Raw genomic sequence first — 27057 nt, forward strand, 5'->3', positions numbered from 1 at the left:
CCTCTCCTGGTTCTCCTCTTATCTCTCCGGTCGTTCTTTCTCAGTCTCTTTTGCAGGCTCCTCCTCTCCCTCCCATCCTCTTACTGTGGGAGTTCCCCAAGGTTCAGTGCTTGGTCCCCTTCTGTTCTCAATCTACACTCACTCCCTTGGTGACCTCATTCGCTCCCACGGCTTCAACTATCACCTCTACGCTGATGACACCCAGATCTCCATCTCTGCCCCTGCTCTCTCCCCCTCCCTCCAGGCTCGCATCTCCTCCTGCCTTCAGGACATCTCCATCTGGATGTCCGCCCGCCACCTAAAGCTCAACATGTCGAAGACTGAGCTCCTTGTCTTCCCTCCCAAACCTTGTCCTCTCCCTGACTTTCCCATCTCTGTTGACGGCACTACCATCCTTCCCGTCTCACAAGCCCGCAACCTTGGTGTCATCCTCGACTCCGCTCTCTCATTCACCCCTCACATCCAAGCCGTCACCAAAACCTGCCGGTCTCAGCTCCGCAACATTGCCAAGATCCACCCTTTCCTCTCCATCCAAACCGCTACCCTGCTAATTCAAGCTCTCATCCTATCCCGTCTGGACTACTGCACTAGCCTTCTCTCTGATCTCCCATCCTCGTGTCTCTCTCCACTTCAATCCATACTTCATGCTGCTGCCCGGATTATCTTTGTCCAGAAACGCTCTGGACATATCACTCCCCTCCTCAAAAACCTCCAATGGCTACCGATCAATCTGCGCATCAGGCAGAAACTCCTCACCCTGGGCTTCAAGGCTGTCCATCACCTCGCCCCCTCCTACCTCACCTCCCTTCTCTCCTTCTCCAGCCCAGCCCGCACCCTCCGCTCCTCCACCACTAATCTCCTCACTGTACCTCGCTCTCGCCTGTCCCGCCATCGACCCCCGGCCCACGTCATCCCCCGGGCCTGGAATGCCCTCCCTCTGCCCATCCGCCAAGCTAGCTCTCTTCCTCCCTTCAAGGCCCTGCTGAGAGCTCACCTCCTCCAGGAGGCCTTCCCATATTGAGCCCCTTCTTTCCTCTCCCCCTCGTCCCCCTCTCCATCCCCCCGCCTTACCGCCTTCCCCTCCCCACAGCACCTGTATATATGTATATATGGTTGTACATATTTATTACTCTGTTTATTTATTTATTTATTTATTTTACTTGTACATTTCTATCCTACTTATTTTATTTTGTTGGTATGTTTGGTTCTGTTCTCTGTCTCCCCCTTTTAGACTGTGAGCCCACTATCGGGTAGGGACTGTCTCTATGTGATGCCAATTTGTACTTCCCAAGCGCTTAGTACAGTGCTCTGCACATAGTAAGCGCTCAATAAATACGATTGATTGATTGATTGATTGATTGATTTTGTTAATATGTTTGGTTTTGTTGTCTTTCTCCCCCTTCAAGACTGTGAGCCCAGTGTTGGGTAGGGACTGTCTCTAGATGTTGCCAATTTGTACTTCCCAAGCGCTTAGTCCAGTGCTCTGCACACAGTAAGTGCTCAATAAATACGATTGATTGATTGATTGATTGATATGTTTTGTTTTGTTCTCTGTCTCCCCCTTCTAGACTGTGAGCCCGCTGTTGGGTAGGGACCGTCTCTAGATGTTGCCAACTTGGACTTCCCAAGTGCTTAGTCCAGTGCTCCGCACACAGTAAGTGCTCAATAAATGCGAATGAATGAATGAATGAATTCATTCATTCTCTCCTCTCCCCCTCGCCCCCCTCTCCATCCCCCTCATCTGACCTCCTTCCCTTCCCCACAGCACCGGTATATATGTATATATGTTTGTACATATTTATTACTCTATTTATTTACTTATTTATTTTACTTGTACCTATCTATTCTACTTATTTTATTTTGTTAATATGTTTGGTTTTGTTCTCTGTCTCCCCCTTCTAGACTGTGAGCCCGCTGTTGGGTAGGGACTGTCTCTATATGTTGCCAACTTGGACTTCCCAAGCGCTTAGTCCAGTGCTCTGCACACAGTAAGCGCTCGATAAATACGATTGATTGATTGATTGATTGATATGTTTGGTTTTGTTCCCTGTCTCCCCCTTCTAGACTGTAAGCCCGCTGTTGGGTAGGAACCGTCTCTAGATGTTGCCAACTTGGACTTCCCAAGCGCTTAGTCCAGTGCTCTGCACACGGTAAGCACTCAATAAATATGATTGATTGATTGATTACTCTATTTATTTATTTATTTTATTTGTACATACTTATTCCATTTATTTTATTTAGTTAATATGTCTTGTTTTGTTGCCTGTCTCCCCCTTCTAGGCCGTGAGCCCGCTGTTGGGTAGGGACCGTCTCTAGATGCTGCCAACTTGTCCTTCCCAAGCGCTTAGCCCAGTGCTCCGCACACAGTAAGCGCTCAATAAGTACGATTGATTGATTACTCTATTTTATTGTACATATTTATTCCATTTATTTTATTTTGTTAATATGTCTTGTTTTGTTGTCTGTCTCCCCGGTACAGTGCTCTGCACACAGTAAGCGCTGAATGAATGAATGAATGAATGAATGACTGGCTGAATGAATGAATGAATGAATGAATGAATGAATGAATGAATGAATGAATGAATGAATGAATGAATGAATGAATGAATGAATGAATGAATGAATGCCGCCCTCTTGTCTCCGGAATCTTGGCTTTGGAGACGCGCCCCGGTTGCCGTGGAGACACGTGGGCGTGCGTGCGTACGTACGTACGTGCGTGCGTGCGTCTCCTCCCGTCAGCCTCCGCTGCAGGGGGGCAGCCGTTGCCGTCGCCGTCGTTGAGGGGCGGCCATGGCGGCCCTGTCGGCCAGGCCCCGGCGCTTCTTTCGCTGCTCCTGCTTCTGCAGCGAGAACCTCTTCCTGACGCGTTACCGCCTGCACGTGCGCTTCCGCGGGGAGCAGCAGCTGCGCCGGGACTACGGCCCGGTAATCAATCAATCAATCAATCCATCAATCGTATTTATTGAGCGCTGACTGTGTGCAGAGCACTGGACTAGGCGCTTGGGAAGTACAAGTTGGCAGCATCTAGAGACGGGCCCCACCCAACAGCGGGCTCACAGTCTAGAAGGGGGAGACAGAGAACAAAACCAAACAGATTAATAAAATAAATAGAATAGATATGTACTAGTAAAATAAATAAATATGTACAAACATATATACATCAATCAATCAATCGTATTTATTGAGCGCTTACTGTGTGCAGAGCACTGGGCTAAGCGCTTGGGAAGTCCAAGTTGGCAACATATAGAGACGGGCCCCACCCAGCAGTGGGCTCACTGTCTAGAAGGGGGAGACAGACAACAAAACCAAACATATGAATAAAATAAATAGAATAGATATGTACAAGTAAATAAATATGTACAAACATATTTACATCAATCAATCGTATTTATTGAGCACTTACTGTGTGCAGAGCACTGGACTAAGCGCTTGGGAAGTACAAGTCGGCAACATATAGAGATGGGCCCTACCCAACAGTGGGCTCACAGGCTAAAAGGGGGAGACGGAGAACAAAACCAAACATATTAACAAAATAAAATAAATAGAATAGATATGTACAAGTAAAATAAATAAATATGTACAAACATATATACATTAATCAGTCGTATTTATTGAGCGCTTACTGTGTGTAGAGCACTGTGCTAAGCGCTTGGGAAGTCCAAGTCGGCAACATCTAGAGACGGGCCCCACCCAGCAGTGGGCTCACTGTCTAGAAGGGGGAGACAGAGAACAAAACCACACATACTAACAAAATAAAATAAATAGAATAGATATGTACAAGTAAATAAATATGTACAAACATATATACATCAATCAATCAATCGTATTTATTGAGCGCTTACTGTGTGCAGAGCACTGGGCTAAGCGCTTGGGAAGTCCAAGTCGGCAACAGATAGAGACGGTCCCTACCAAACAGTGGGTTCACAGTCTAGAAGGGGGAGACAGACAACAAAACCAAACATATGAATAAAATAAATAGAATAGATATGTACAAGTAAATAAATATGTACAAACATATTTACATCAATCAATCGTATTTATTGAGCACTTACTGTGTGCAGAGCACTGGACTAAGCGCTTGGGAAGTACAAGTCGGCAACATATGGAGACGGGCCCTACCCAACAGTGGGCTCACAGGCTAAAAGGGGGAGACGGAGAACAAAACCAAACATATTAACAAAATAAAATAAATAGAATAGATATGTACAAGTAAAATAAATAAATATGTACAAACATATATACATCAATCGTATTTATTGAGTGCTTACTGTGTGCAGAGCACTGGACTAAGCGCTTGGGAAGTCCAAGTTGGCAACATCTAGAGACGGGCCCTACCCAACAGTGGGCTCATAGTCTAGAAGGGGGAGACAGAGAACAAAACCAAACAGATTAATAAAATAAAATAAATAGAATAGATATGTACAAGTAAAATAAATAAATATGTACAAACATATATACATCAATCAATCGTATTTATTGAGCGCTTACTGTGTGCAGAGCACTGGACTAAGCGCTTGGGAAGTACAAGTTGGCAACATATAGAGACAGTCCCGACCCAGCAGTGGGCTCACAGTCTAAAAGGGGGAGACAGAGAACAAAACCAAACATATTAACAAAATAAAATAAATAGAATAGATATGTACAAGTAAAATAAGTAAATATGTACAAACATATATACATCAATCGTATTTATTGAGCGCTGACTGTGTGCCGAGCACTGGACTAAGCGCTTGGGAAGTCCAAGTCGGCAACAGATAGAGACGTTCCCTACCAAACAGTGGGTTCACAGTCTAGAAGGGGGAGACGGACAACAAAACCAAACATATGAATAAAATAAATAGAATAGATATGTACAAGTAAATAAATATGTACAAACATATTTACATCAATCAATCAATCGTATTTATTGAGCGCTTACTGTGTGCAGAGCACTGGACTAAGCGCTTGGGAAGTACAAGTCGGCAACATATAGAGATGGGCCCTACCCAACAGTGGGCTCACAGGCTAAAAGGGGGAGACGGAGAACAAAACCAAACATATTAACAAAATAAAATAAATAGAATAGATATGTACAAGTAAAATAAATAAATATGTACAAACATATATACATCAATCAATCAATCGTATTTATTGAGCGCTTACTGTGTGCAGAGCACTGGACTAAGCGCTTGGGAAGTACAAGTCGGCAACATATAGAGACGGGCCCTACCCAACAGTGGGCTCACAGGCTAAAAGGGGGAGACGGACAACAAAACCAAACATAGTAACAAAATAAAATCAATAAAATAGGTAAGTACAAGTAAAATAGAGTAATCAATCAATCAATCGTATTTATTGAGCGCTTACTGTGTGTGCAGAACACTGGACTAAGCGCTTGGGAAGGACAAGTTGGCAACATATAGAGGCGGTCCCTACCCAACAGCGGGCTCACGGTCTAGAAGGGGGAGACAGGGAACAAAACCAAACATATTAACAAAATGAAATCAATAGACTAGGTAAGTACAAGTAAAATAAATAAGTAAATAGAGTAATCAAAGGGGAGACGGAGAACGAAACCAAACATTAACAAAATGAAATCAATAGAATAGATGAGTACAAGTAAAATAAATAAATAATCAATCAATCGTGTTTATTGAGCGCTTACTGTGTGCAGAGCACTGTACTAAGCGCTTGGGAAGTACAAGTCGGCAACATATAGAGACGGGCCCTACCCAACAGTGGGCTCACAGTCTAGAAGGGGGAGACGGAGAACAAAACAAAACATATTAACAAAATGAAATAAATACAATAGATAAGTACAAGTAAAATAAATAAATAATCAATCAATTAATCGTATTTATTGAGCGCTTACTGGGTGCAGAGCACTATACTAGGCGCTTGGGAAGTACAAGTCCGCGTCCCCACAGTGCCTCGTTCTCGCCTGTCCCGGCCTGGAATGCCCTCCCTCCGCACATCCTTCAAGCTAGCTCTCCTCCTCCCTTCAGAGAAGCAGCGTGGCTCAGTGGAAAGAGCCCGGGCTTTGCAGTCAGAGGTCGTGGGTTCAAATCCCGACTCCGCCACTTGTCAGTTGTGTGACTTTGGGCGAGTCACTTAACTTCTCTGGGCCTCAGTTACCTCATCTGTAAAATGGGGATGAAGACTGTGAGCCCCCCGTGGCACAACCTGATCAATCAATCAATCAATCGTATTTGTTGAGCGCTTACTGTGTGCAGAGCACTGGACTAAGCGCTTGGGAAGTACAAGTTGGCAACATATAGAGACGGTCCCTACCCAACAGTGGGCTCACAGTCTAGAAGAGATCACCTTGTAACCTCCCCAGTTCTTAGAACAGTGCTTTGCACATAGTAAGCACTTAATAAATGCCATTATTATTATTCAAGGCCCTACTGAGAGCTCACCTTCAGGAGGCCTTCCCATACTGAGCCCGCTCCTTCCTCTCCCCACCCCCCCCCACCTTACCTCCTTCCCTTCCCCACAGCACCTGTATATATGTATATATGTTTGTACGTATTTATTATTCTATTTATTTTACTTGTACATGTCTATTCTATTTATTTTATTTTGTTAATGTGTTTTGTTTTGTTCTCTCTCTCCCCCTTCTAGACTGTGAGCCCACTGTTGGGTAGGGACCGGCTCTAGGTGTTGCCAACTTGTGCTTCCCAAGCGCTTAGTACAGTGCTCTGCACACAGTAGACGCTCAATAAGTACGATTTATTGATTAATTCCTCCCTTCAATGCCCTACTGAGAGTTCGCCTCCTCCAGGAGGCCTTCCCAGACTGAGCCCCCTCCTTCCTCTCCCCCTCCTCCCTATCCCCCCACCATACCTCCTTCCCCTCCCCACAGCACCTGTATATATGTATATATATATTTTTACATATTTATTACTCTTATTTGGACATATTTATTCTGTTTATTTTATTTTGTTAATATGTTTTGTTTTGTTCTCTGTCTCCCCCTTCCAGACAGTGAGCCCACTGTTGGGTAGGGACCATCTCTATATGTTGCCAACTTGGACTTCCCAAGCGCTTAGCACAGTGCTCTGCACACACAGTAAGCGCTCAACAAATACCATTGAATGAATGAATGAATGCAAGGTGATCAAGTTGTCCCACGGGGGACTCCCAGTCCTCATCCCCATTTTACAGATGAGGGAACTGAGTCTTAGAGGATGATGATGATTAACTTCTCTGGGCCTCAGTTACCTCATCCGTAATATGGGGAGTCATTCATTCCATCGTATTTATTGAGCGCTCACATTCATTCATTCATTCAATCGTATTTATTGAGCACTTACTGTGTGCAGAGCACTGTACTAAGCGCTTGGGAAGTACAAGTTGGCAACATATAGAGCGCTTACTGTGTGCACAGCACTGTACTAAGTGCTTGGGAAGTACAAGTTGGCAACATATTGAGTGCTTACTGTGTGCACAGCACTGTACTAAGTGCTTGGGAAGTACAAGTTGGCAACATATAGAGCGCTTACTGTGTGCACAGCACTGTACTAAATGCTTGGGAAGTACAAGTTTGCAACATTCATTCATTCAATCGTATTTATTGAGCACTTACTGTGTGCAAGAGCACTGTACTAAGCACTGGGGAAGTACAAGTTGGCAACATTCATTCATTTAATCGTATTTACTGAGCGCTTACTGTGTGCAGAGCACTGTACTAAGCGCTTGGGAAGTACAAGTCGGCAACAGAGACGGTCCCTACCCAACAGTGGGCTCACAGTCTAGAAGGGGGAGACGGACAACAAAACAAAACATGTGGACAGGTGTCAAGTCATCAGAATAAATAGAAGTAAAGCTAGAAGCACATCATTAATAAAATAAATAGAATAGTAAATATGTACAAGTGAAATAGAGTAATAAATCTGTACAAACATATATACAGGTGCTGTGGGGAGGGGAAGGAGTTTGTACATTCTAGTTTGTAAGGTGATTGTGGGGAGGGAATGGGTCTGTTTATTATTGTATTGTACTCTCCCAAGTGCTTAGTACAGTGCTCTGTACAGAGTAAGCGCTCAATAAATAACAATTGACTGACTGCTTCCTTGAGTCCATGACGTGTTTTTACTTTTCTCCAGGCGCTTCGGCGACACTTACTTCACTTGTGGCCCCCACCACATCCCCACGAAGTAGGTATAATAGGTGAGGAAACTGAGGCACAGAGAGATTAGGCTGATTTACCCAGGGTCACAAGGCTGGCAGCGCTTGGACTAAGAACAAGGTCTCCTGGCTCTCGGGCCCACGCACTTTCTACTAGGCCAGACTGCCCCCAGCATGGCTCGGTCAATCACTATTATTGATTGAACACCTACTGTGTGCTAAGCACTGTACAGTAAAATTAGTAGACATAATCCCTGCCCTGCCCTCAAGCATTTACAGTCTAGTGAGAGGAGCAGACCCTAAAGTCAATTCCAGATAGGCCCAATCGATGGTTTTTATTGCGTACTTACTACATTTGGAGCCCTGAACTTGGGAAAGTACAATACACTAGAGTTGGTAGGCCCGATCCCTGTCTACAAGGAGCTTACCACCTACACGATGAAGGAAAAGGGGCTGTGTACAAGAATTAATCTTTATGTGACAGTAATAATAGCATCAGTTAAGCACTTACTCTGTGTCAGACACCGAACTAAGAGCTGGGGTGAATACAAGCAGGTGGAGTTGGACCAGGTCTGTGTCCCACATGAGGTTCACAGTCTCAATCCCGATTTTACAGGTGAGGCCCAGTGAAGTAACCTGCCCCAGGTCACCTAACCGACAAGAGCAGGAGCTGGGATTTGAACCCAGGTCCTCCTGACTCCCAAGCCAGTGTTCTCTCCACTAGGCCACACTGCTTCTCATCTGCCTAAGCGATGGAGAAGTAAGATAGGTCTGAAGGTGACGTGGGAAGGCCTCCTGGAGGAGATCAATCAATCAATCGTATTTATTGAGCGCTTACTGTGTGCAGAGCACTGTACTAAGTGCTTGGGAAGTACAAGTTGGCAACATATGGAGACAGCCCCTACCCAACAGTGGGCTCACAGTCTAAAAGGGGGAGACAGAGAACAAAACCAAACATACTAACAAAATAAAATAAATAGAATAGATATGTACAAGTAAAATAAATAGAGTAACATATGTACAAACATATATACATATATACAGGTGCTGTGGGGAAGGGAAGGAGGTAAGATGGGGGACAAACAATTGACAGACAATTACTCTCCCCCTCTTTGACCTCCCTCCTCAACTCTGACTCTCCCCCTTTTCGAAGTCTTACTGAAAGTGTATCTCTTCTAGGAGGCCTTCCCTGACTCAACCTCCCCTTTCCGCTTCTCCCAGTCCCTACTGCGTCGCCCTGATGTGCTTCCTTCGTTCTCCTCCCAACCCCACAGCCCTTACGTACAGATCTGTCATTTATTTATATTAATGTCCGTCTCCCCCCACTCCAGACTGTAAGCTTGTTGTGGACAGGGAATGTGTCTGCATATTATTGCGTTGTATTCTCCAAAGCGCTTAGTAAAGTGCTGTGCACACAGTAAGCACTCAATAAATGCGAATGAATGAGTGAATGATTGAATGTAACTTCCGAAGGGCTTTGAAAATGGGGAGAGCTGTGGTCCGTCAAGTTTGAAGCGAGAGGGTGAGAGCAGGAGGGCGGCCATGGAAGAGGCAAGATCAAGGCACACTGGAAAGGAGTCAAGAGTAGCGTCTGGTTTGTGGTGGGACGAGAGAGCTGATGGAGTGCTTAGTGAGCCCGTTGTTGGGTAGGGACCGTCTCTAGATGTTGCCAGCTTGTACTTCCCAAGCGCTTAGTACAGTGCTCTGCACACAGTAAGTGCTCAATAAATACGATTGAATGAATGAATGAGTGCTTTAAAGCCAGTCGTCAGGAGTTTCTGTCTTAAGCAGTGACGATTGGGCAGCCAGTTTTGTGAGGAGAGGGTAAGAGTGTGCAGGAGGACGTTTTAGAAAAATGGTTCAGACAATCAGAGTTGTGTGGACTTGAGGGGCGCCTCAGAGATGGGGAAGGAGTGGGGTGTTGTCAACTCCGATGGGAAAGATAGAGGAGAAGATTTGGGAGGCAAGATGAGCTCAGTTCTGGACGTATTCTGTTTGCGGTATCCGTGGAATTGCCATGTAGAACTGTCCTGGAGGCAGGAGAAACGCAGAACTAGAGATTAGAGGTCAGGCCTGGCAAGGTGAATGAATCTGGGAGTCATCATCAATCAGCAATCGTATTTATTGAGCACTTACTATGTGCAGAGTCCTCTGAGGCCCTCTAGGCTGTAAGCTGCTTTTTGGGCGGGGAACATTTTTAGACTGTGAGCCCACTGTTGGGTAGGGACTGTCTCTATATGTTGCCAACTTGTACTTCCCAAGCGCTTAGTACAGTGCTCTGCACACAGTAAGCGCTCAATAAATATGATTGATTGATTGATTGAACATGTCTGCCAACACTGTTCTATTGTACTCTCCCAAGCGCTCAGTCCACTGCTCGGCACACAGTAAGCACTCAATAAATACCACTGCCTAGTGGAAAGAGCTTGGGCCTGGGAGCCAGAGGACCCGAGTTCCAATTCTGGCTCTTCCACTTACTTGCCTGACCTTGGGCAAGTCACTTCTCTGTGCCTCAGGTCCCTTATCTGCCATTAATACCTATTCTTCCTCCTACTTAGACTGTGAGCCCCATATGGAAGCAGAGTGGCTCAGTGGCCCGTGGCTCAGTGGAAAGAGCCCGGGCTTTGGAGTCAGAGGTCATGGGTTCAAATCCCAGCTCCAGCAATTGTCAGCTGTGTGACTTCGGGCAAGTCACTTCACTTCTCTGGGCCTCAGTTCCCTCATCTGTAAAATGGGGATTAAGACTGTGAGCCCCGCGTGGGACAACCTGATCACCTTGTTTCCTCCCCAGCGCATAGTAAGCGCTTAATAAATGCCATTATTATTATTATTATATGGGACCTGATGATCTTGTTTCTACTTCAGTGCTTAGTGCAGTGCTTGACACATAGTAAGCGCTTAATAAATGCCATTATTATTATTATTATTATATGGGACCTGATGATCTTGTTTCTACTTCAGTGCTTAGTGCAGTGCTTGACACATAGTAAGCGCTTAATAAATGCCATTATTATTATTATTATTATATGGGACCTGATGATCTTGTTTCTACTTCAGTGCTTAGTGCAGTGCTTGACACATAGTAAGCGCTTAACAAAAATCATAGTTAATTGCTATTATTATTAAGGGGCCCAACCTCCCCCTCAAGAGAGACAGCAGGGGAGACATTGTGGTTTAGGGAGAGCCAGGCCTCAGCAGTGGCGAGGAAGAACGGTGGTTGGGATGGGATGAAGTGGGAGTTTGCTTACGATGGGATTGGAATCCCACTGGCCTCATTTAGATGGGATTTGGGTTGGGGGAAGGAGGAAGGGGGACAGTTTGGAGGGACTGGGGTGATATGGGGGTTTAGGGCACACAGAGGGTGGGGTCGGAGATCACGGCCCCAAGTGAGCACAACATCCAGTCCTGGGAGAGCACCGCCGGCCAGCTCATTTCCAGCCCCAAGGGAGCATCTGAGCGAGAAGCATCATCATCATCATCATCAATCGTATTTATTGAGCGCTTACTATGTGCAGAGCACTGTACTAAGCGCTTGGGAAGTACAAACTGGCAACACATAGAGACAGTCCCTACCCAACAGTGGGCTCACAGTCTAAAAGGGGGAGACAGAGAACAAAACCAAACATACCAACAAAATAAAATAAATAGGATAGATATGTACAAGTAAAATAAATAAATAGAGTAATAAATATGCACAACCATATATATATATATATATACAGGTACTGTGGGGAAGGGAAGGAGGCAAGCAGCAGGTTGGGAGGTGACGTCTCTCACACCTCTAGCCAGGCACGAGGATTTCCAGGGCCGCCGAAAGGGACCCCGGGGGGAAGGGAGGTGGGTCCCGTGGCCGGCCCCGGTCTCCGAGCTTAATCGTCCCTCCGTCCGTCCATCCCTCCCGCCCCACTCTCCGTCTGTTGCAGATCCTGAGGAGCCTTGGCTGCCGGAGCCCTGAGGACTTTCAGCAGGTTTTGATCGAGGTATCTTATCTCCCCGCTAGTCTTCCCTCCCTGGACATCACCCTCCGGAGTTCTCACGGCCCTAGTACTTGGCACAGTAGTAGCCGTAATAGTACTAATGATCCTGACGGTATTTATTATGCCCTTTCCATGGGATACAGAGTCGTCAGACCGGAGGCATTCTGGATGGTTAGATGAATGCCGGCAGCCCCCGCCATGGTCCCTGCTGCCGCCCCTCAGCGCTGGGCAGACTTATGGCTCGGGGGAAGTTGGCCAGTTGGCCGGCCACTAGAGAAGACGCTGGGCTCGCAGCCTGGGACCTCGGCCCCGTCTCAAACGGGAGAGTCAACAACGCCAGTGCCGGCTTCCAGGCCCGAGACCCCGAGGAAGCCTTCGGCCCGGCCCCAGATCCCAAGCCTCAGGTCTCCTCTCCCGGGAACCCCCGGCCGCAGCTCGGCTTCCGGAGCTCAACCGCCTCCCCCCGAGCCCCGGGCATCCCACGGTCAAAGGGACGGGGCCAGAAGGCCGCCCCTTTTGTACCGGGGATGGACCCCTCATTCTCGCCTGTCCTGCCATCGACCCCCGGCCCACGTCATCCCCCAGGCCTGGAATGCCCTCCCTCTGCCCATCCGCCAAGCTAGCTCTCTTCCTCCCTTCAAGGCCCTGCTGAGAGCTCACCTCCTCCAGGAGGCCTTCCCAGACTGAGCCCCTTCTTTCCTCTCCCCCTCATCCCCCTCTCCATCCCCCCCATCTTACCTCCTTCCCTTCCCCACAGCACCTATATATATGTATATATGTTTGTACATATTTGTTACTCTATTTATTTATCTATCTATCTATCTATCTATCTATTTATTTATTTATTTATTTATTTATTTATTTATTTATTTTGCTTGTACATATCTATTTATTTTATTTTGTTAGTATGTTTGGTTTTGTTCTCTGTCTCCCCCTTTTAGACTGTGAGCCCACTGTTGGATAGGGACTGTCTCTAGATGTTGCCAACTTGTACTTCCCAAGCGCTTAGTACAGTGCTCTGCACACAGTAAGCGCTCAATAAATACGATTGATGATGATGATGAGAGGCAGGGCTGTGGCTGCTGGCGGCCAAAGAGACGGCAGGCGGCGGGAGCTGGGATGGGGTCCCCGGACCTCAGCCACCCTGAGGTGCCCCTGCCGGGGCCTTCCACCCCCACCCTGCTTCTCCTGGGATTTCCCCTGCCCTGTGGGAGTGCCCTGCCAGGATCGCCCCTGGCCCATTCCACTGAGTGGCACAAAGCGCTCAAGAAATACCACTGATGGATTCCAGCCAGCCCAACGCAGGTAGACTCCCAGCCCCGAAATGGAAAGTCCGCTGTGACAAGTCCCAAGTGCCCACCGGCCAAACTCCCCTATTCCTCTTCTGGGATGAGGGCCTCTAGCCAGGGCACCCTACCCCTGCACTGGAATTTAGATGAGGAAGAAGAATAACCTGTATATACCTTAGATACACACACACACACACACACACACACACACACACACACACACACACACACACACACATATATAAATATATGTATATATGTGCGTATATATATGTGTGTGCATGTATGCACATATACACATGTATATATACACATATATGTATATACACACATATATGTATATACACACACATATATACATACACATATATACACATATAAATATATGTATATATGTGTGTATGTATATGTGTGTATATGTATACACATATATGTATATATATACACATATATGTATATATATACATATACACACATATGTGTATATGTGTGTGTGTGTGTGTGCGTGTGTGTGTGTGTGTATATATATACATATATATATATACACCTTTTAGACTGTGAGCTCACTGTTGGGTAGGGACTGTCTCTATATGTTGCCAATTTGTACTTCCCAAGCGCTTAGTACAGTGCTCTGCACGTAGTAAGTGCCCAATAAATACGATTGATGATGATGATATATATGTTATATACCTGTATATATACCTATATACCTTATATACCTGTATATATGTTTATATACCTGTATATACCTTATATATATATGTTTGTATACCTGTATATATGTATATGTGTTTGTACAGATTTATTACTCTTTTTATTTATTTATTTTACTTGCCCATATCTATTCTATTTATTTTATTTTGTTAGTATGTTTGGTTTTGTTCTCCGTCTCCCCCTTTTAGACTGTGAGCCCACTGTTGGGTAGGGACCGTCTCTACATGTTGCCAATTTGTACTTCCCAAGCGCTTAGTACAGTGCTCTGCACATAGTAAGCGCTCAATAAATACGATTGATGATGATGATGATGATGATGATGATGAATAAAGGCAAGATCAGTTCTTTAAGAAAAAAGAGAGCGGCATGTGTCTGTCTGCCTTTCTCTGTCTTTCCAGCGTGGCTCAGTGGAAAAGAGCCCGGACTTTGGAGTCAGAGGTCATGGGTTCAAATCCCGGCTCCGCCACTTGTCAGCTGGGTGACTTGGGGCAAGTCACTTCACATCTCTGGGCCTCAGTTCCCTCTTCTGTAAAATGGGGATTAAGACTGTGCGCCCCCCGTGGGACAACCCGATCACCCTGTATCCCCCGAGCGCTTAGAAGCAGCGTGGCTCAGTGGAAAGAGCCCGGGCTTGGGAGTCCGAGGTCATGGGTTCAAATCCCGGCTCCGCCCGTTGTCAGCTGGGTGACTTTGGACAAGTCACTTAACCTCTCTGTGCCTCAGTGACTTCATCTGTAAAATGGGGATTAAGATTGTGAGCCCCAGATGGGACAACCTGATCACCTTGTATCCTCCCCAGCGCTTAGAACAGTGCACATAGTAAGCGCTTAATAAATACCAAAATTATTATTATTATTATTATTAGAACAGTGCTTGGCTGATAGTAAGCGCTTAACCAATGCCATCACTATTATTATTCATTTATTGAACAAAACCACTTCTTGAGGTTCCGGAGAAGTTGTGTTGGGTCACACAGACTGAGCCCCTTCCTTCCTCTCCTTCCTTCCTCCTCCTTCCCTTCCCCACAGCACCTGTATATATGTATATATGTTTGTGCATATTTATTACTCTATTTATTTATTTTACTTGTACCTATCTATTCTATTTATTTTATTTTGTTAGTATGTTTGGTTTTGTTCTCTGTCTCCCCCTTCTAGACTGTGAGCCCACTGTTGGGTAGGGACCGTCTCTATATGTTGCCAGCTTGTATTTCCCAAGCGCTTAGTCCAGTGCTCTGCACACAGTAAGCGCTCAATAAATACGATTGATTGATTGATTGATTGATTGATTGGGTCAAGCGGTGGCCCACGAGGGGACGCGTCCGCTCCGGCTAGCGTTCCCTTCCCAACCTGGATTCTCCCCTCCTTTCCTGGCTTTCCCGGTGGGATGGTGGGCTACCCGCGGGAGGGGCGGGCAGGGAGGAGCCGGGCTCTCCGCTCTTGGCCGCCACATCATCATCATCATCATCAATCGTATTTATTGAGCGCTTAATCAGAGAACAGGGAGGCCACCTGACCGGCGGCGATTCCCGGGGGAGCCAGTGATCCGGTCGGCTTGCCAAACGCGGCTCCTGCAGGACCAGGCCGGGTGGGAAGGACCCAAATTTAGCCCTCCTGTCACACGTGAACTGGGTCACACCCGCTCATCTGGGCTATAATAATAATAATGATGGCATTTATTAAGCGCTTACTATGTGCAAAGCACCGTTCGAAGCGCTGGGGAGGTTACAAAGTGATCAGGCTGTCCCACGGGGGGGCTCACAGTCTTCATCCCCATTTTACAGATGCCCAGAGAAGTGAAGTGACTTGCCCAAAGTCACCCAGCTGACAGTTGGCGGAGCCGGGATTGGAACCCATGACCTCTGACTCCAAAGCCCGGGCTCTTTCCCACCGAGCCACGCTGCTTCTCTCTTGACGGTCGGGCCGAGGCCAGGGGAAGAGTCACGCGGGACCGGGGCTCCCTTTCTCGGCCACGGCCACCCTCCAGATCCGAGGGCGCCCAAGAAGAGACGCGGGGCCGGGGGGCGGGGGGCAGGCCCCATCCCGGTGCCTTTGTGGAGGTCCTGAGAGGGATGAACCGACAGGCGGGGAGGAGTGGGGTTCTCACCAATCAATCAATCCATCGTATTTATTGAGCGCTTACTATGTGCAGAGCACTGGACTAAGCGCTTGGGAAGTACAAATTGGCAACACATAGAGACGGTCCCTACCCAACAGTGGACTCACGGTCTAAAAGGGGGAGACAGAGAACAGAACCAAACATACCAACAAAATAAAATAAATAGGATAGAAATGTACAAGTAAAATAAATAAATAAATAGAGTAATAAATATGTACAACCATATATACATATATACAGAATTCTCATGGCCTCCAGGCATTCTCGTGGCCTCCAGCTCACCATGGTGGGGGGCGGGAGAGTGAGAGAGCGAGCCCAGAGGGGGGTCTCGAGAGGGTAGGCCAACAGCCACACTTTCAAGGACGCAGTGGACTTTTAAAGAGACTCAACAGATGTATATATATACAGCCGACAAGCTGTACTTGGATCCGTGACCTTTGGGCACCTGACGTTCGCCCCACCCACAGCACTTGTGTGTGTATCTAAAAATTACGTATTGTGAACATTGCTATTAATATTCGTCCCTCCCCCCCGACTGTAAGCTCACTGTGAGCCCAGAACGTGACTACCGACCCTGTTGTACTCTCCCAAGTGCTTAGTACGGTGCCGTGCACACAGTAAACACTCAATATAAATACCGTTGATGACGATACATATTTGTACATATTTATTACTCTATTTAACAGTAAACACTCAATATAAATACCGTTGATGACGATACATATTTGTATATATTTATTACTCTATTTATTTTACTTGTACATATCTATTCTATTTATTTTATTTTGTTAGTATGTTTGGTTTTGTTCTCTGTCTCCATCCTCCCCATCTTACCTCCTTCCCTTCCCCACAGCACCTGTATATATGTATATATGTTTGTACATATTTATTACTCTATTTTACTTGTACATATCTATTCTATTTATTTTATTTTGTTAGTATGTTTGGTTTTGTTCTCTGTCTCCCCCTTTTAGACTGTGAGCCCACTGTTGGGTAGGGACTGTCTCTATATGTTGCCAATTTGGACTTCCCAAGCGCTTAGTCCAGTGCTCTGCACATAGTAAGCGCTCAATAGATACGATTGATGATTGATGATGATGATGACGGTGCTTAGTACAGTGCCGTGCACACAGTAAACACTCAATATAAATACCGTTGATGACGATACATATTTGTACATATTTATTACTCTATTTATTTTGCTTGTACATATCTGTTCTATTTATTTTATTTTGTTAGTATGTTTGGTTTTGTTCTCTGTCTCCCCCCTTTTAGACTGTGAGCCCACTGTTGGGTAGGGACTGTCTCTAGATGTTGCCAATTTGTACTTCCCAAGCGCTTAGTACAGTGCTCTGCACAAAGTAAGCGCTCAATAAATACGATTGATGATGATGATGACGATGACAAGCTAGCGGTCCAATATCCTCCCTCTCTCTAAGTAAAGCAAATAGTAGACTGGCTTGCCTGAGGGGCTTGCGCACACCCTCTGAAGCGTGCTATGAAATACACTGGGAGCATGCAATGAAGTAGATGGGGGAAGACTAGGCCCTGGCTCCCATGCTGGGAACCCGGGATCCCAGAAGCCAGCACTTTTCATCCAGAATTCCCTTTGGATTTTCCCATGGGGACCTCTCCCCACCCCCGTCTTTGAATTTAATTGGGGACGACTCAACCCTTAGCCCCAGCCGAAACCAAGGGCAACACAACGCCGGCCGATGGGGTGAGCAAAAGCAACGGTGCCCAGTTTTCCCCTCCGTGGGACGGGGCCCCTTTTCGGGGCAGCCGGTCTTGGGTTCTGACGTGTCCAATTTGCACCCAGCTCGAGAAAGAGGTCCAGAGGAGAAAAGAGCTTGCCCGACAGTCCGTGGAGAGGAAAGCCATCATCTCCCAGCACTATCGACCGGCTCATCCAGAGCTTTATGTTTTACAGGTACAGTTGGGCAGAGGCCCCTTGAAACTTTGCATCTAAGCAGTGGAAGGATCGTTAGTCTGTTAGCTCAAAAGAGCTTTTGGGACCTTGGGGCCACAGCAGAGGGAGAAGGAGAGAGAGAGAGAGAGTGTGTGTGTTTGTTGTATTTGTCTCTGAAGCATTTCAGACCAACTCCACCTCCCTATTCCCAACCCCATAAATATATGCTTACAGGATGAGTGCACTTGGTGCTGGGAGGGCCACGCTGCTCTCTACCCTAAGAAGGTTTCCTGTTTTGGAGGGCACCCCATTTTGAGCTCTAGATTTTGGCAGCTGAAGGGCAGCTGAGTCTCCAAACCGCAGCCTGGACAAGTAGCCCGAGAGGGGATCCCTCAGGCTGGTTTGGGGGGGAACACACCGAGTCCTGAGCTAAGTTTGGGGGAGGACTGGTTAAGGCAGCGGCGACAGGGACCCTCCCCGGGCCTAAAGAAAGTCGTCCTACAGTCGGCCTGACACCCCACCCAGATGGCCTGCCAAAGCAAAATCCGAGTCCTCTGTGTATCTTTTTTTGCCGTTAAGGACAGGAGCCGTCGATAGTTTCCCTTGATTTTTTTTCCCCCCATTACATTTTTTTATTTCCCCTCTTTCTCTCACCTGCCCCAGGAGCGGTTTCTGGCACCAGAGTTTCTGGCGACGGTCCGCTACTGCAGGTCTCCGGGCGCCAACCTCCCAGGCCTCCTGCAGCACATCGATTCCCTCTCAGGTAAAGCTGCCTCCTGCTGACCTGCCTGCCCTCGTCCAGTAGTATTTCCTGAGCACCTGCTGCACGCAGAATGCTGCTGCTCTGCCCTTGGGAGTTTCCAGTCTAATGAGGGAGACAGGCAGACACAGTGGAAGTCTTGCTCCCTGCTTCACCCTTACCCTACTACCTCACTGATTTCCTACCACAGTCCAACGCACACACTTCACTCCTGTAACGTCAGCCTTCTCACTCTCCCTCCATCACGTGCATCATGTTGCCCGTCCCCTGCCCAAGACCACCGTCTGGCATGGAACTCCCTCCAAAAGACCACCACTCCCCCACTCTCAAAGTCTTATTAAAGTCACGTCTCCTCCAAGAGGCCTTCCCTGACTCAGCCCTCATTTCTCCTATTTGCCCTCCCTTCTGTGGTACCTATGCCCTGGGTTGTGCCCCTTAAGCACTTTGATACCCACCTCACCTCCAGTCCCTTAGCGCTTAGAAACATACCCATTCCCCACATCTGGAATTTGTTTTCATGTTTTTCACCCCCTCCAGACTGTAGGCTCCTACTCTATCGACAGAAGAGAACAGAGACACCAAATTGTGCCTACCAATTCTATTGTACTTCCCCAGTGCTTAGTCCAGGGCTCCGCACACAGGGAGCGCTCAGTACAGACCACTGATGGATTATCTTCTAGTCCCGGGTCGGGTTTCGTCGTCTCCTCGATTAGAAGGACTCCCAGAAGCATCACTAAGGGATCCCAGGAGATGGTCATCCCCATCCAGCCCCCTGCCCCCATAACCAGTCACTTGTGCTGCACTTGACTTGGCTTCCCAAACTCCCCAGACTTGGGCTTTTGAAAAATCATCGCTTGAGAACACACCTCCTCCAGGAAGCTTCCCCAGATGAGCCCCCGTTACCCATTCAATCTGCTAGAACAATCACCCCTTGGACTCACGCCTACACCTGTTTCTGTTCGGTTGGCCCTTCCGTTCTCCCGTGTGCTCCGGGTTCCTCGGGGCCAGGGGCAGGTCTGCCGTCTAACGTGGGCCCTCTGGGTGCTCAGTAAGAATTTGTTGCCAGAAAGACTGGCGACTTAGAAGAGGTTTGGGGAACTTGGCTGTGGTCCACAGTCCATCCTCCAGGTCGCCGAGACTGCCAGCATGATCCTCCGGATAGGCAGAGCCCCTCTAGACTTGAAGCTCATTGTGGGCCGGGAACGTATCTCCCAATTCTGCTGTATTGTACTCTCCGAAGCGTTTAGTACATTCATTCATTCAGTCAGTCATGTTTGTTGAGTGCTTACGGTGTGGAGAGCACTGTACTCAGCTCTTGGAAAGTACAATTCAGCAATGTAGAGAGAGAATCCCTTCCCACACGGGGCTTACAGTCTTCCTCCCTTCAAGGCCCTGCTGAGAGCTCACCTCCTCCAGGAGGCCTTCCCAGACTGAGCCCCTTCCTTCCTCTCCCCCTCCTCTCCCTCTCCATCCCCCCCATCTTACCTCCTTCCCTTCCCCACAGCACCTGTATATATGTATATATATTTGTACATATTTATTACTCTATCTATTTATTTATTTATTTATTTTGCTTGTACATATCTATCCTATTTATTTTATTTTGTTAGTATGTTTGGTTTTGTTCTCTGTCTCCCCCTTTTAGACTGTGAGCCCACTGTTGGGTAGGGACTGTCTGTATATGTTGCCAATTTGTACTTCCCAAGCACTTAGTACAGTGCTCGGCACATAGTAAGCGCTCAATAAATACGATTGATTGACTGATTGATTGATTGAGACAGACATCAAAACAAGTTAAGCGCTCGGTAAAAACCATTGATGATGATGCTATTGATATCTGTCTACTTGTTTCGTTGTATTGTTTTGTTGTCCGTCTCCCCCTTCTAGACTATGAGCCCATTGTTGGGTAGGGATTGTCTCTAGCTGTTGCCGGATTGTATTTTCCAGGCGCTTAGTACAGTGCTCTGCACACAGTAAGCACTTAATACGAATGAATGAATGAATGAAAGGGCAGCTTAGCCGTTCCCCTCTCGGTCTCCTGATCCTGGGGAGGCGTGTGTCCTGGTGGAGTGGGCTCTCTCCCACCCCCTTCCCACTCTCCACATCTGGAGGGTGCATCTCTTTCCTCAGAAGAGAAGAGGATCTATCGGCTGCCAGTGTTCACGGCCGCCTTCTGCCGGGCCTTCGTCGAGGAGCTGGAGCACTTCGAGCAGTCTGATATGCCCAAGGGTCGCCCCAACACCATGAACAACTACGGGGTACGGCCCTTGAAGGGGGTGGTGGGGGCGGGGGCGGTTTGAGGGGGAAACGGGACTTCCTGCCCAGGCCCCCCGGCCCTCCAGAGTCAAGCGCCTGGGCCAGCCCCACAGGTGAGTGAATCCGTCCCGAGTCGGTGTTTTGCACTCGGCTTCTTGGACGGGGGCAGCTTGTGAGTCACTTGAGGTGACGGTCGCAGAGGACAGAGAGATGGGACGATGGAACGAGACCTGGCTAGCCTTCTCAGAGCCCGGAAGAAACTCAGGCAGCGGCGGGCTTAATGAAAATATATCCTGTCCCCTTCTCTGTCCCCCTCGGGTTTGTTTTGGGTGAGGATCTCTGAGGCTGTGCCTGCAGAGCCCAAGGTGAAGGGACGGGTTGGCCATTTAGCAGTTAACTTGATTGGGGTGGACGGCCAAGCGACTGGAGCCAGGCCGACCCAGTCTGGCTGCCTAAATAGCAGATGAATCGAAATGTAACGGCCCGCTTTCCTCTTCGCTCATCAGTGCCAGAGAGCCCTGCTGTTCCAGGTCCGGCGGAAAGAGCACTGCCCTGAGTGTCGGGGGAAGAGGATGAAGGCTTAGGACTGCGGCCTGGCCCCGGGCGGCCCCGATGGTCTCACCCATCCTCCCCTCCCGACAGGGTTGGGAGCAGTCAGTCAATCATATTTCCTTGTACTAAGCGCTTGGGAGAGTACAGTACAATAGAGCTGGTAGACACATTCCTCCCCCGCATCAAGCTTATAGTCCAGAAGGGGAGACAGACATTAACATAAATAAATCCTCACCCTGGGCTTCAAGGCTGTCCATCCCCTCGCCCCCTCCTACCTCACCTCCCTTGTCTCCTTCTCCAGCCCAGCCCGCACCCTCCGCTCCTCCGCCGCTAATCTCACCGTACCTCGTTCTCACCTGTCCCGCCATCGACCCCGGGCCCACGTCATCCCCCGGGCCTGGAATGCCCTCCCTCTGCCCATCCGCCAAGCTAGCTCTCTTCCTCCCTTCAAGGCCCTGCTGAGAGCTCACCTCCTCCAGGAGGCCTTCCCACACTCAGCCCCTTCCTTCCTCTCCCCCTCGTCCCCCTCTCCATCCCCCCCATCTTACCTCCTTCCCTTCCCCACAGCACCTGTATATATGCATATATGTTTGTACATATTTATTACTCTATTTATTTATTTTACTTGTACATATCTATTCTATTTTATTTTGTTAGTATGTTTGGTTTTGTTCTCTGTCTCCCCCTTTTAGACTGTGAGCCCACTGTTGGGTAGGGACTGTCTCTATATGTTGCCAATTTGTACTTCCCAAGCGCTTAGTACAGTGCTCTGCACATAGTAAGCGCTCAATAGATACGATTGATGATAAATAGATGGAATGACAGATACGGACATAAGTGGTGTGGGGTTGGGAGGGGGGATGAATAAAGGGAGCAAGTCAGGACGGGGTGGTGAGGTGTCAAAGCCGGGGAGGGCCGACGGCAGAAGGGGGCCCAACGGGGTTTTTGGACAGGTGTGAAAACCGCCCCGTGGACTTGCCGGAGAGCTGGCCCGCCCCGGGGTGGGGGGTAGGGGATGGTCCCGATCCCCGCGCCCCCTCTGCCTCCCCGCCTCCCCGCAGGTCCTGATGCACGAGCTGGGCCTGGACACCTCCCTGGTCACCCCTCTGCGAGAGCAATACCTGCAGCCCCTGACGGCTCTGCTCTACCCCGACTGCGGGGGCCACCAGCTAGACAGCCACCGCGCCTTCGTGGTCAAGTACTCTCTGCAGGAGGACCGGGACCTCAGCTGGCACTACGACAACGCGGAGGTCACCCTCAACGTGTCCCTCGGGAAGGACTTCTCCCAGGGCAACTTGAACTTCGGAGGCCTGCGGCAGGTACCCGTGGGCCGGGACCCGAGTGAGGGGCCGAGAGTCAGCGCTCCTGGGGTCTGATCCATCTCTCTTCTCTCCCTCGCCTCCGCGGTCCCCCAGCTCAGCCTCCTGCCCGAGTGAGTGACCTTGGGCAAGTCCCGGGACTTCTCTGTGCCTCCATTTCCTCCTCTGTACAATGGGGACTGAGTGCCCATTCGCCCTCCAACTTAGACTGTGAGCCTAATGAGGGACAGGGACAGTGCCTAACCTGATTATCTTGTATCCACCGCAGCGCTTAGTACAGTGCTTGCTTGGCAAATGGTAAGTGTGAAACCAACACCACCATTACCATCATTATCGTCATCCATCGATCAGTCCATCAGTGTACCGAGCACTGTACTGAGTGCTTGGAAGAGTACAATACAACAGAGGCGGTAGATTCTCTGCCCTCGACGAGCTTACGGTCTAGAGGGGGAGACGGACATTAAAATAAATGGCGGATACGTACATAAGTGCTGTGGGGCTCAGGATGCCCCGTCGCTTAAATGGAGCTTAGCTCCCCCAGGCCAGACTGGGCCGTGTTTATCGGCGTTGCCGCTGCCCAAAATGATCTGCCGCAGCTGGTAGATCGTAAAGAAGATGTCTGTACACGGAAGCAGACCGTGTCTCTTGGCCCCCACCGTGCCCTCTGGCTCACCAGCTGCTCAGGCTGAAGCGTTGGGGCGAAAGCCAGGGCCAAACGGAGAGCTGCAGGATGTGCACATCTCTTTGGTAGCGGGGAGGACCCATCTGGGCCCAGGGCTACTGCCAGAAACCTCCGCCACCATTGCAGGGAGGATTCCCCAGAAGCTGGACATCCTGGATCTGGGCCGGTACCCGGGCCGGCGCTGCTTCACCCTGTCGGCCAGGTGGTCCCAGAGGGGGTAGGTTGGGGGCTGGGGGTTGTGCCAGCTGTTCTGGGGATGGCAGGCCTGGCCCGGCCCGGCCCGGCCCGGCCCTCAGCCCCAGGAGTCACTTTGATGGAGGAGAAATGCTTGGTTGGGCCGAACCCGGGCACCTGCCCCAATCACCCTGACGGTTGGTGAGTTCAGCGGCCGCGTATGCGGCCCAAGGCCGCTGCTGCCCGTTCTTCTCCCCTGGAGCCAGGTCAGAGCCCAACAGTCAGGGCCTCTATTCACAAATGGACACACCCTGGACGGTGCCATTTTCAAACTTTGGTAGGCCTTTCCCCTCCCAGCCCTAAATGGGGGGAAATGGCTGTGCGCTGCACATCATTCGATCTTCCTTCCCTCCTTCCCTCCCTCTTTCCTTCTCTCTCCCTCCCTCCCAAGCAGTCAATCAGTGGTATTTATTGAGTGCTCACAGTGCAGGCTACTGTATAAAGTGCGTGGGAAAGTGTGGTAGACTTGACAGACGTGCTTGCTCCCTTCCCCGTAAGTAACTCACAGTCCAGAGGGGAAGTCAGACGGGAAAATAAATTACAGGTAGGGAAGATGGTGGAGTGCAAGGATATGGACAGAAATGCTGTGGGGCTAGGGGTGGGGTGGGTATCAGTCCATCAGTGTGCTGAGCACTGTACTGAGTGCTTGGAAGAGTACAATACAACAGAGGCGGAAGACGGATTCTCTGCCCTCGAGGAGCTTGGATATCAAGCGCTTAAAGGGTACAGATCCGATCGCATAGCTGAGGCGGAGGGCAGGGCGAGTAGGGGAAATTGAAGGCCTAGTCAAGGAAGGCCTCCTTGCAGGAGAGATGAGTTTAGGAAAGCTTTGAAGGTGAGGAGGGTGGTGGTCTGTCACATATTATAGTAATAAGAATAATAATAATTGTGGTATTTGTTAAGCATTTACTACGTGCTGGGGTGGATACAATCAATCAATCAATCGATCGTATTGAGCGCTTACTATGTGCAGAGCACTGTACTAAGCGCTTGGGAAGTACAAATTGGCAACATATAGAGACAGTCCCTACCCAACAGTGGGCTCACAGTCTAAAAGACTAAAGGATACAAGCAAATCGATGACTACGTGCTGGGGTGGATACGAGCAAATCGAGTTGGACGCAGTCCCCGTTCCACACGGGGCTCCCGGTCTCAATCCCCATTTTACAGATGAGGCAACTGAGGCACAGAGAAGTGAAGTGACTTGCCCAAGGTCACCCAGCGGACAAGTGGCAGAGCCGGGATGAAGGGAGAGGGAGTTGCAAGCCAGGGAGAGGATGTGGGCAAATAGACGGTGGTGAAATCAAGGTGCAGAGAGTAGTTTGGGGTAGGTTGGGTTGTAGTAGATCGGCAAGGTAAGGATTTGAGTGCTTTAAAATGGATGGGCGGGAGAGCCGATTGAGGGCCTCCAAGCCAACAGTCAGGAGTTTCTCTTTGATTTAGAAGTGGCAAGGCAACCACTGGAGATTTTTGAAGAATCGGGGGAGCTGTGAACTGAACAGTCTCCCTCGTTAGGCATCCGTCCTCACCTCCCTCCTCTTTCTTGGGAGAGGACCAGAGGACACTGGGGAAGGTTGATGGGGTGGGATTAACCACTTGATTTAGTCAATATCGTATTTATTGAGCACTTACTGTGTGCAGAGCACTGTACTAAGCGCTTGGGAAGTCCAAGTTGGCAACGTATAGAGACAGTCCCTACCCAACAGTGGGCTCACAGTCTAAAAGATTTAGCTCTCAATCAGTCCTCCTTTGTAAGCAAGTTTGGCTTAGTGGAAAGATCGTGGGCCTGGCGGACACGAGGACCCGGGTTCTAATCCTGGCTCCGCCATTTCCTGTGTGACGTTGGGCAAGTCACTTCATTGGGCAAGTCACTTCACTTCCCTGTGCCTATTACCTCATCTGTACGATGGGGATGAAGACTGTGAGCCCCATGTGGGACCGGGACTGTGTCCAACCTGGTTACCTTGCACCTACCCCAGCGATTAGAACAGTGCTTGACATTTCCTGACGCGTAGTAAGCGCTTAACAGATACCATCATCACTATTAGCAGTAGAATTATTATTTACCGTGCCGGACGCAGGAGGCTCAACTTAACGGTTTCCTGGCTCCGCTCGCTTGGGCTTTCAGGTTCCAGGTGTTGCTCCCCAGGGCCTGGAGGTAGAACACGTGGTCACGCGAGGCTTGCTGCACCTGGGAGGCCAGATGCACTGCGCCCTGCCCGTGGCGGCCGGGGAGCGCTGGAACCTCATCGTCTGGATGAGGGCGTCCGCCGTCCGCAACCGACTCTGCCCCATGTGCGGCTGCACCCCCGACCTGGTGGACGACGAGGGCTTTGGGGACGGCTTCACGAGAGAAGAGCCCTCCGGGACCGTGGACGTCTGCTCCTTGACCTGAAGCGGCCTGAGCCGGGGCTAGGAAAGGCAGCACGAGTCCAGCCTGAAGCAGCGACGGGAACGGATCTGGGGGCTCAGCAAAAGGGGTGGGGGCGGCTGAGATCCCAAGAAGTCTGACTTCAGTTGCTCCAGGATCTTATTTAGGGGTCTGGCTGGGCACCGACCAAAGAGTTTTTCTACTACATCCTCACCCAAGGCTCCCCACCTCTTCAGAAGGGTCTGGACGCTGGTCTGGGGATTCGGCTGACCTGATCTGTCCGTGAGTCGGTAAACATCCCGGAAAGGTGCAGAAACTCCGGCCTCAGTTCAGGAAGGCTGAAGGGGGTATCCCGGCCTTCCCCAGCCCGCTGCCGGGCTCACTTGGGAGGGACCTCTCCATTCTAAGAGAGCCAGGTTCTCAAGGAGAAGGCTGATGTCTCAAAGTTGTCCCACCCCTTTCAGAGCTCAGCTGCCTCTCCCAGAGCCCCTCGCTCTGTGGGGTGTCTCTCCGTGCCCTTTTCCAGGCCCATGAAGGTGTCCTCTCATTTCTAATTACTGCCTTGCCAACCTTCCCAGCCCAAGCAGGGTTGGGAGCTGAAAGGAGCTGCTCTAACCTGGTGCTCATAGGGCCAGAGGGGAAGGCTCAGGGACTGGGATAAAGGGAGAAATGACAAGGAGTAGGAACCGGAGGGGATAGAACATAGAGGGAAAGAAATCCAGGCCGCGGGGTGAGCAAGAAGAGAAAGTTTAGAGCCTGAGACAGAA

At 49.2% G+C, this 27057-nt stretch overlaps 1 protein-coding gene across 4 annotated transcripts; it reads left to right on the top strand.

The window, feature by feature from the left end:
• Window positions 1-2784: 2784 nt before the first annotated feature.
• OGFOD2 (2-oxoglutarate and iron dependent oxygenase domain containing 2) lies at window positions 2785-26981 on the top strand. 4 transcript variants are annotated; one of them, XM_038763799.1, is made up of 8 exons: window positions 2785-2925; window positions 8088-8138; window positions 12033-12089; window positions 18027-18137; window positions 18780-18879; window positions 21007-21134; window positions 22746-23003; window positions 26048-26981. In XM_038763799.1, exons 1-8 carry the CDS (start codon window positions 2791-2793, stop codon window positions 26312-26314), a joined length of 1107 nt encoding a protein of 368 aa, XP_038619727.1. In that variant the 5' UTR covers window positions 2785-2790; the 3' UTR covers window positions 26315-26981. The 4 variants fall into 4 exon arrangements, with proteins under 4 accessions (XP_038619727.1, XP_038619728.1, XP_038619729.1 ...); XM_038763800.1 differs by having other exon boundaries at window positions 21010-21134; XM_038763801.1 differs by lacking the exon at window positions 8088-8138.
• Window positions 26982-27057: the final 76 nt, after the last annotated feature.

This window comes from Tachyglossus aculeatus, chromosome 21, assembly GCF_015852505.1.
Source record: "Tachyglossus aculeatus isolate mTacAcu1 chromosome 21, mTacAcu1.pri, whole genome shotgun sequence".
Classification (NCBI taxonomy): Eukaryota; Metazoa; Chordata; class Mammalia; order Monotremata; family Tachyglossidae; genus Tachyglossus; species Tachyglossus aculeatus.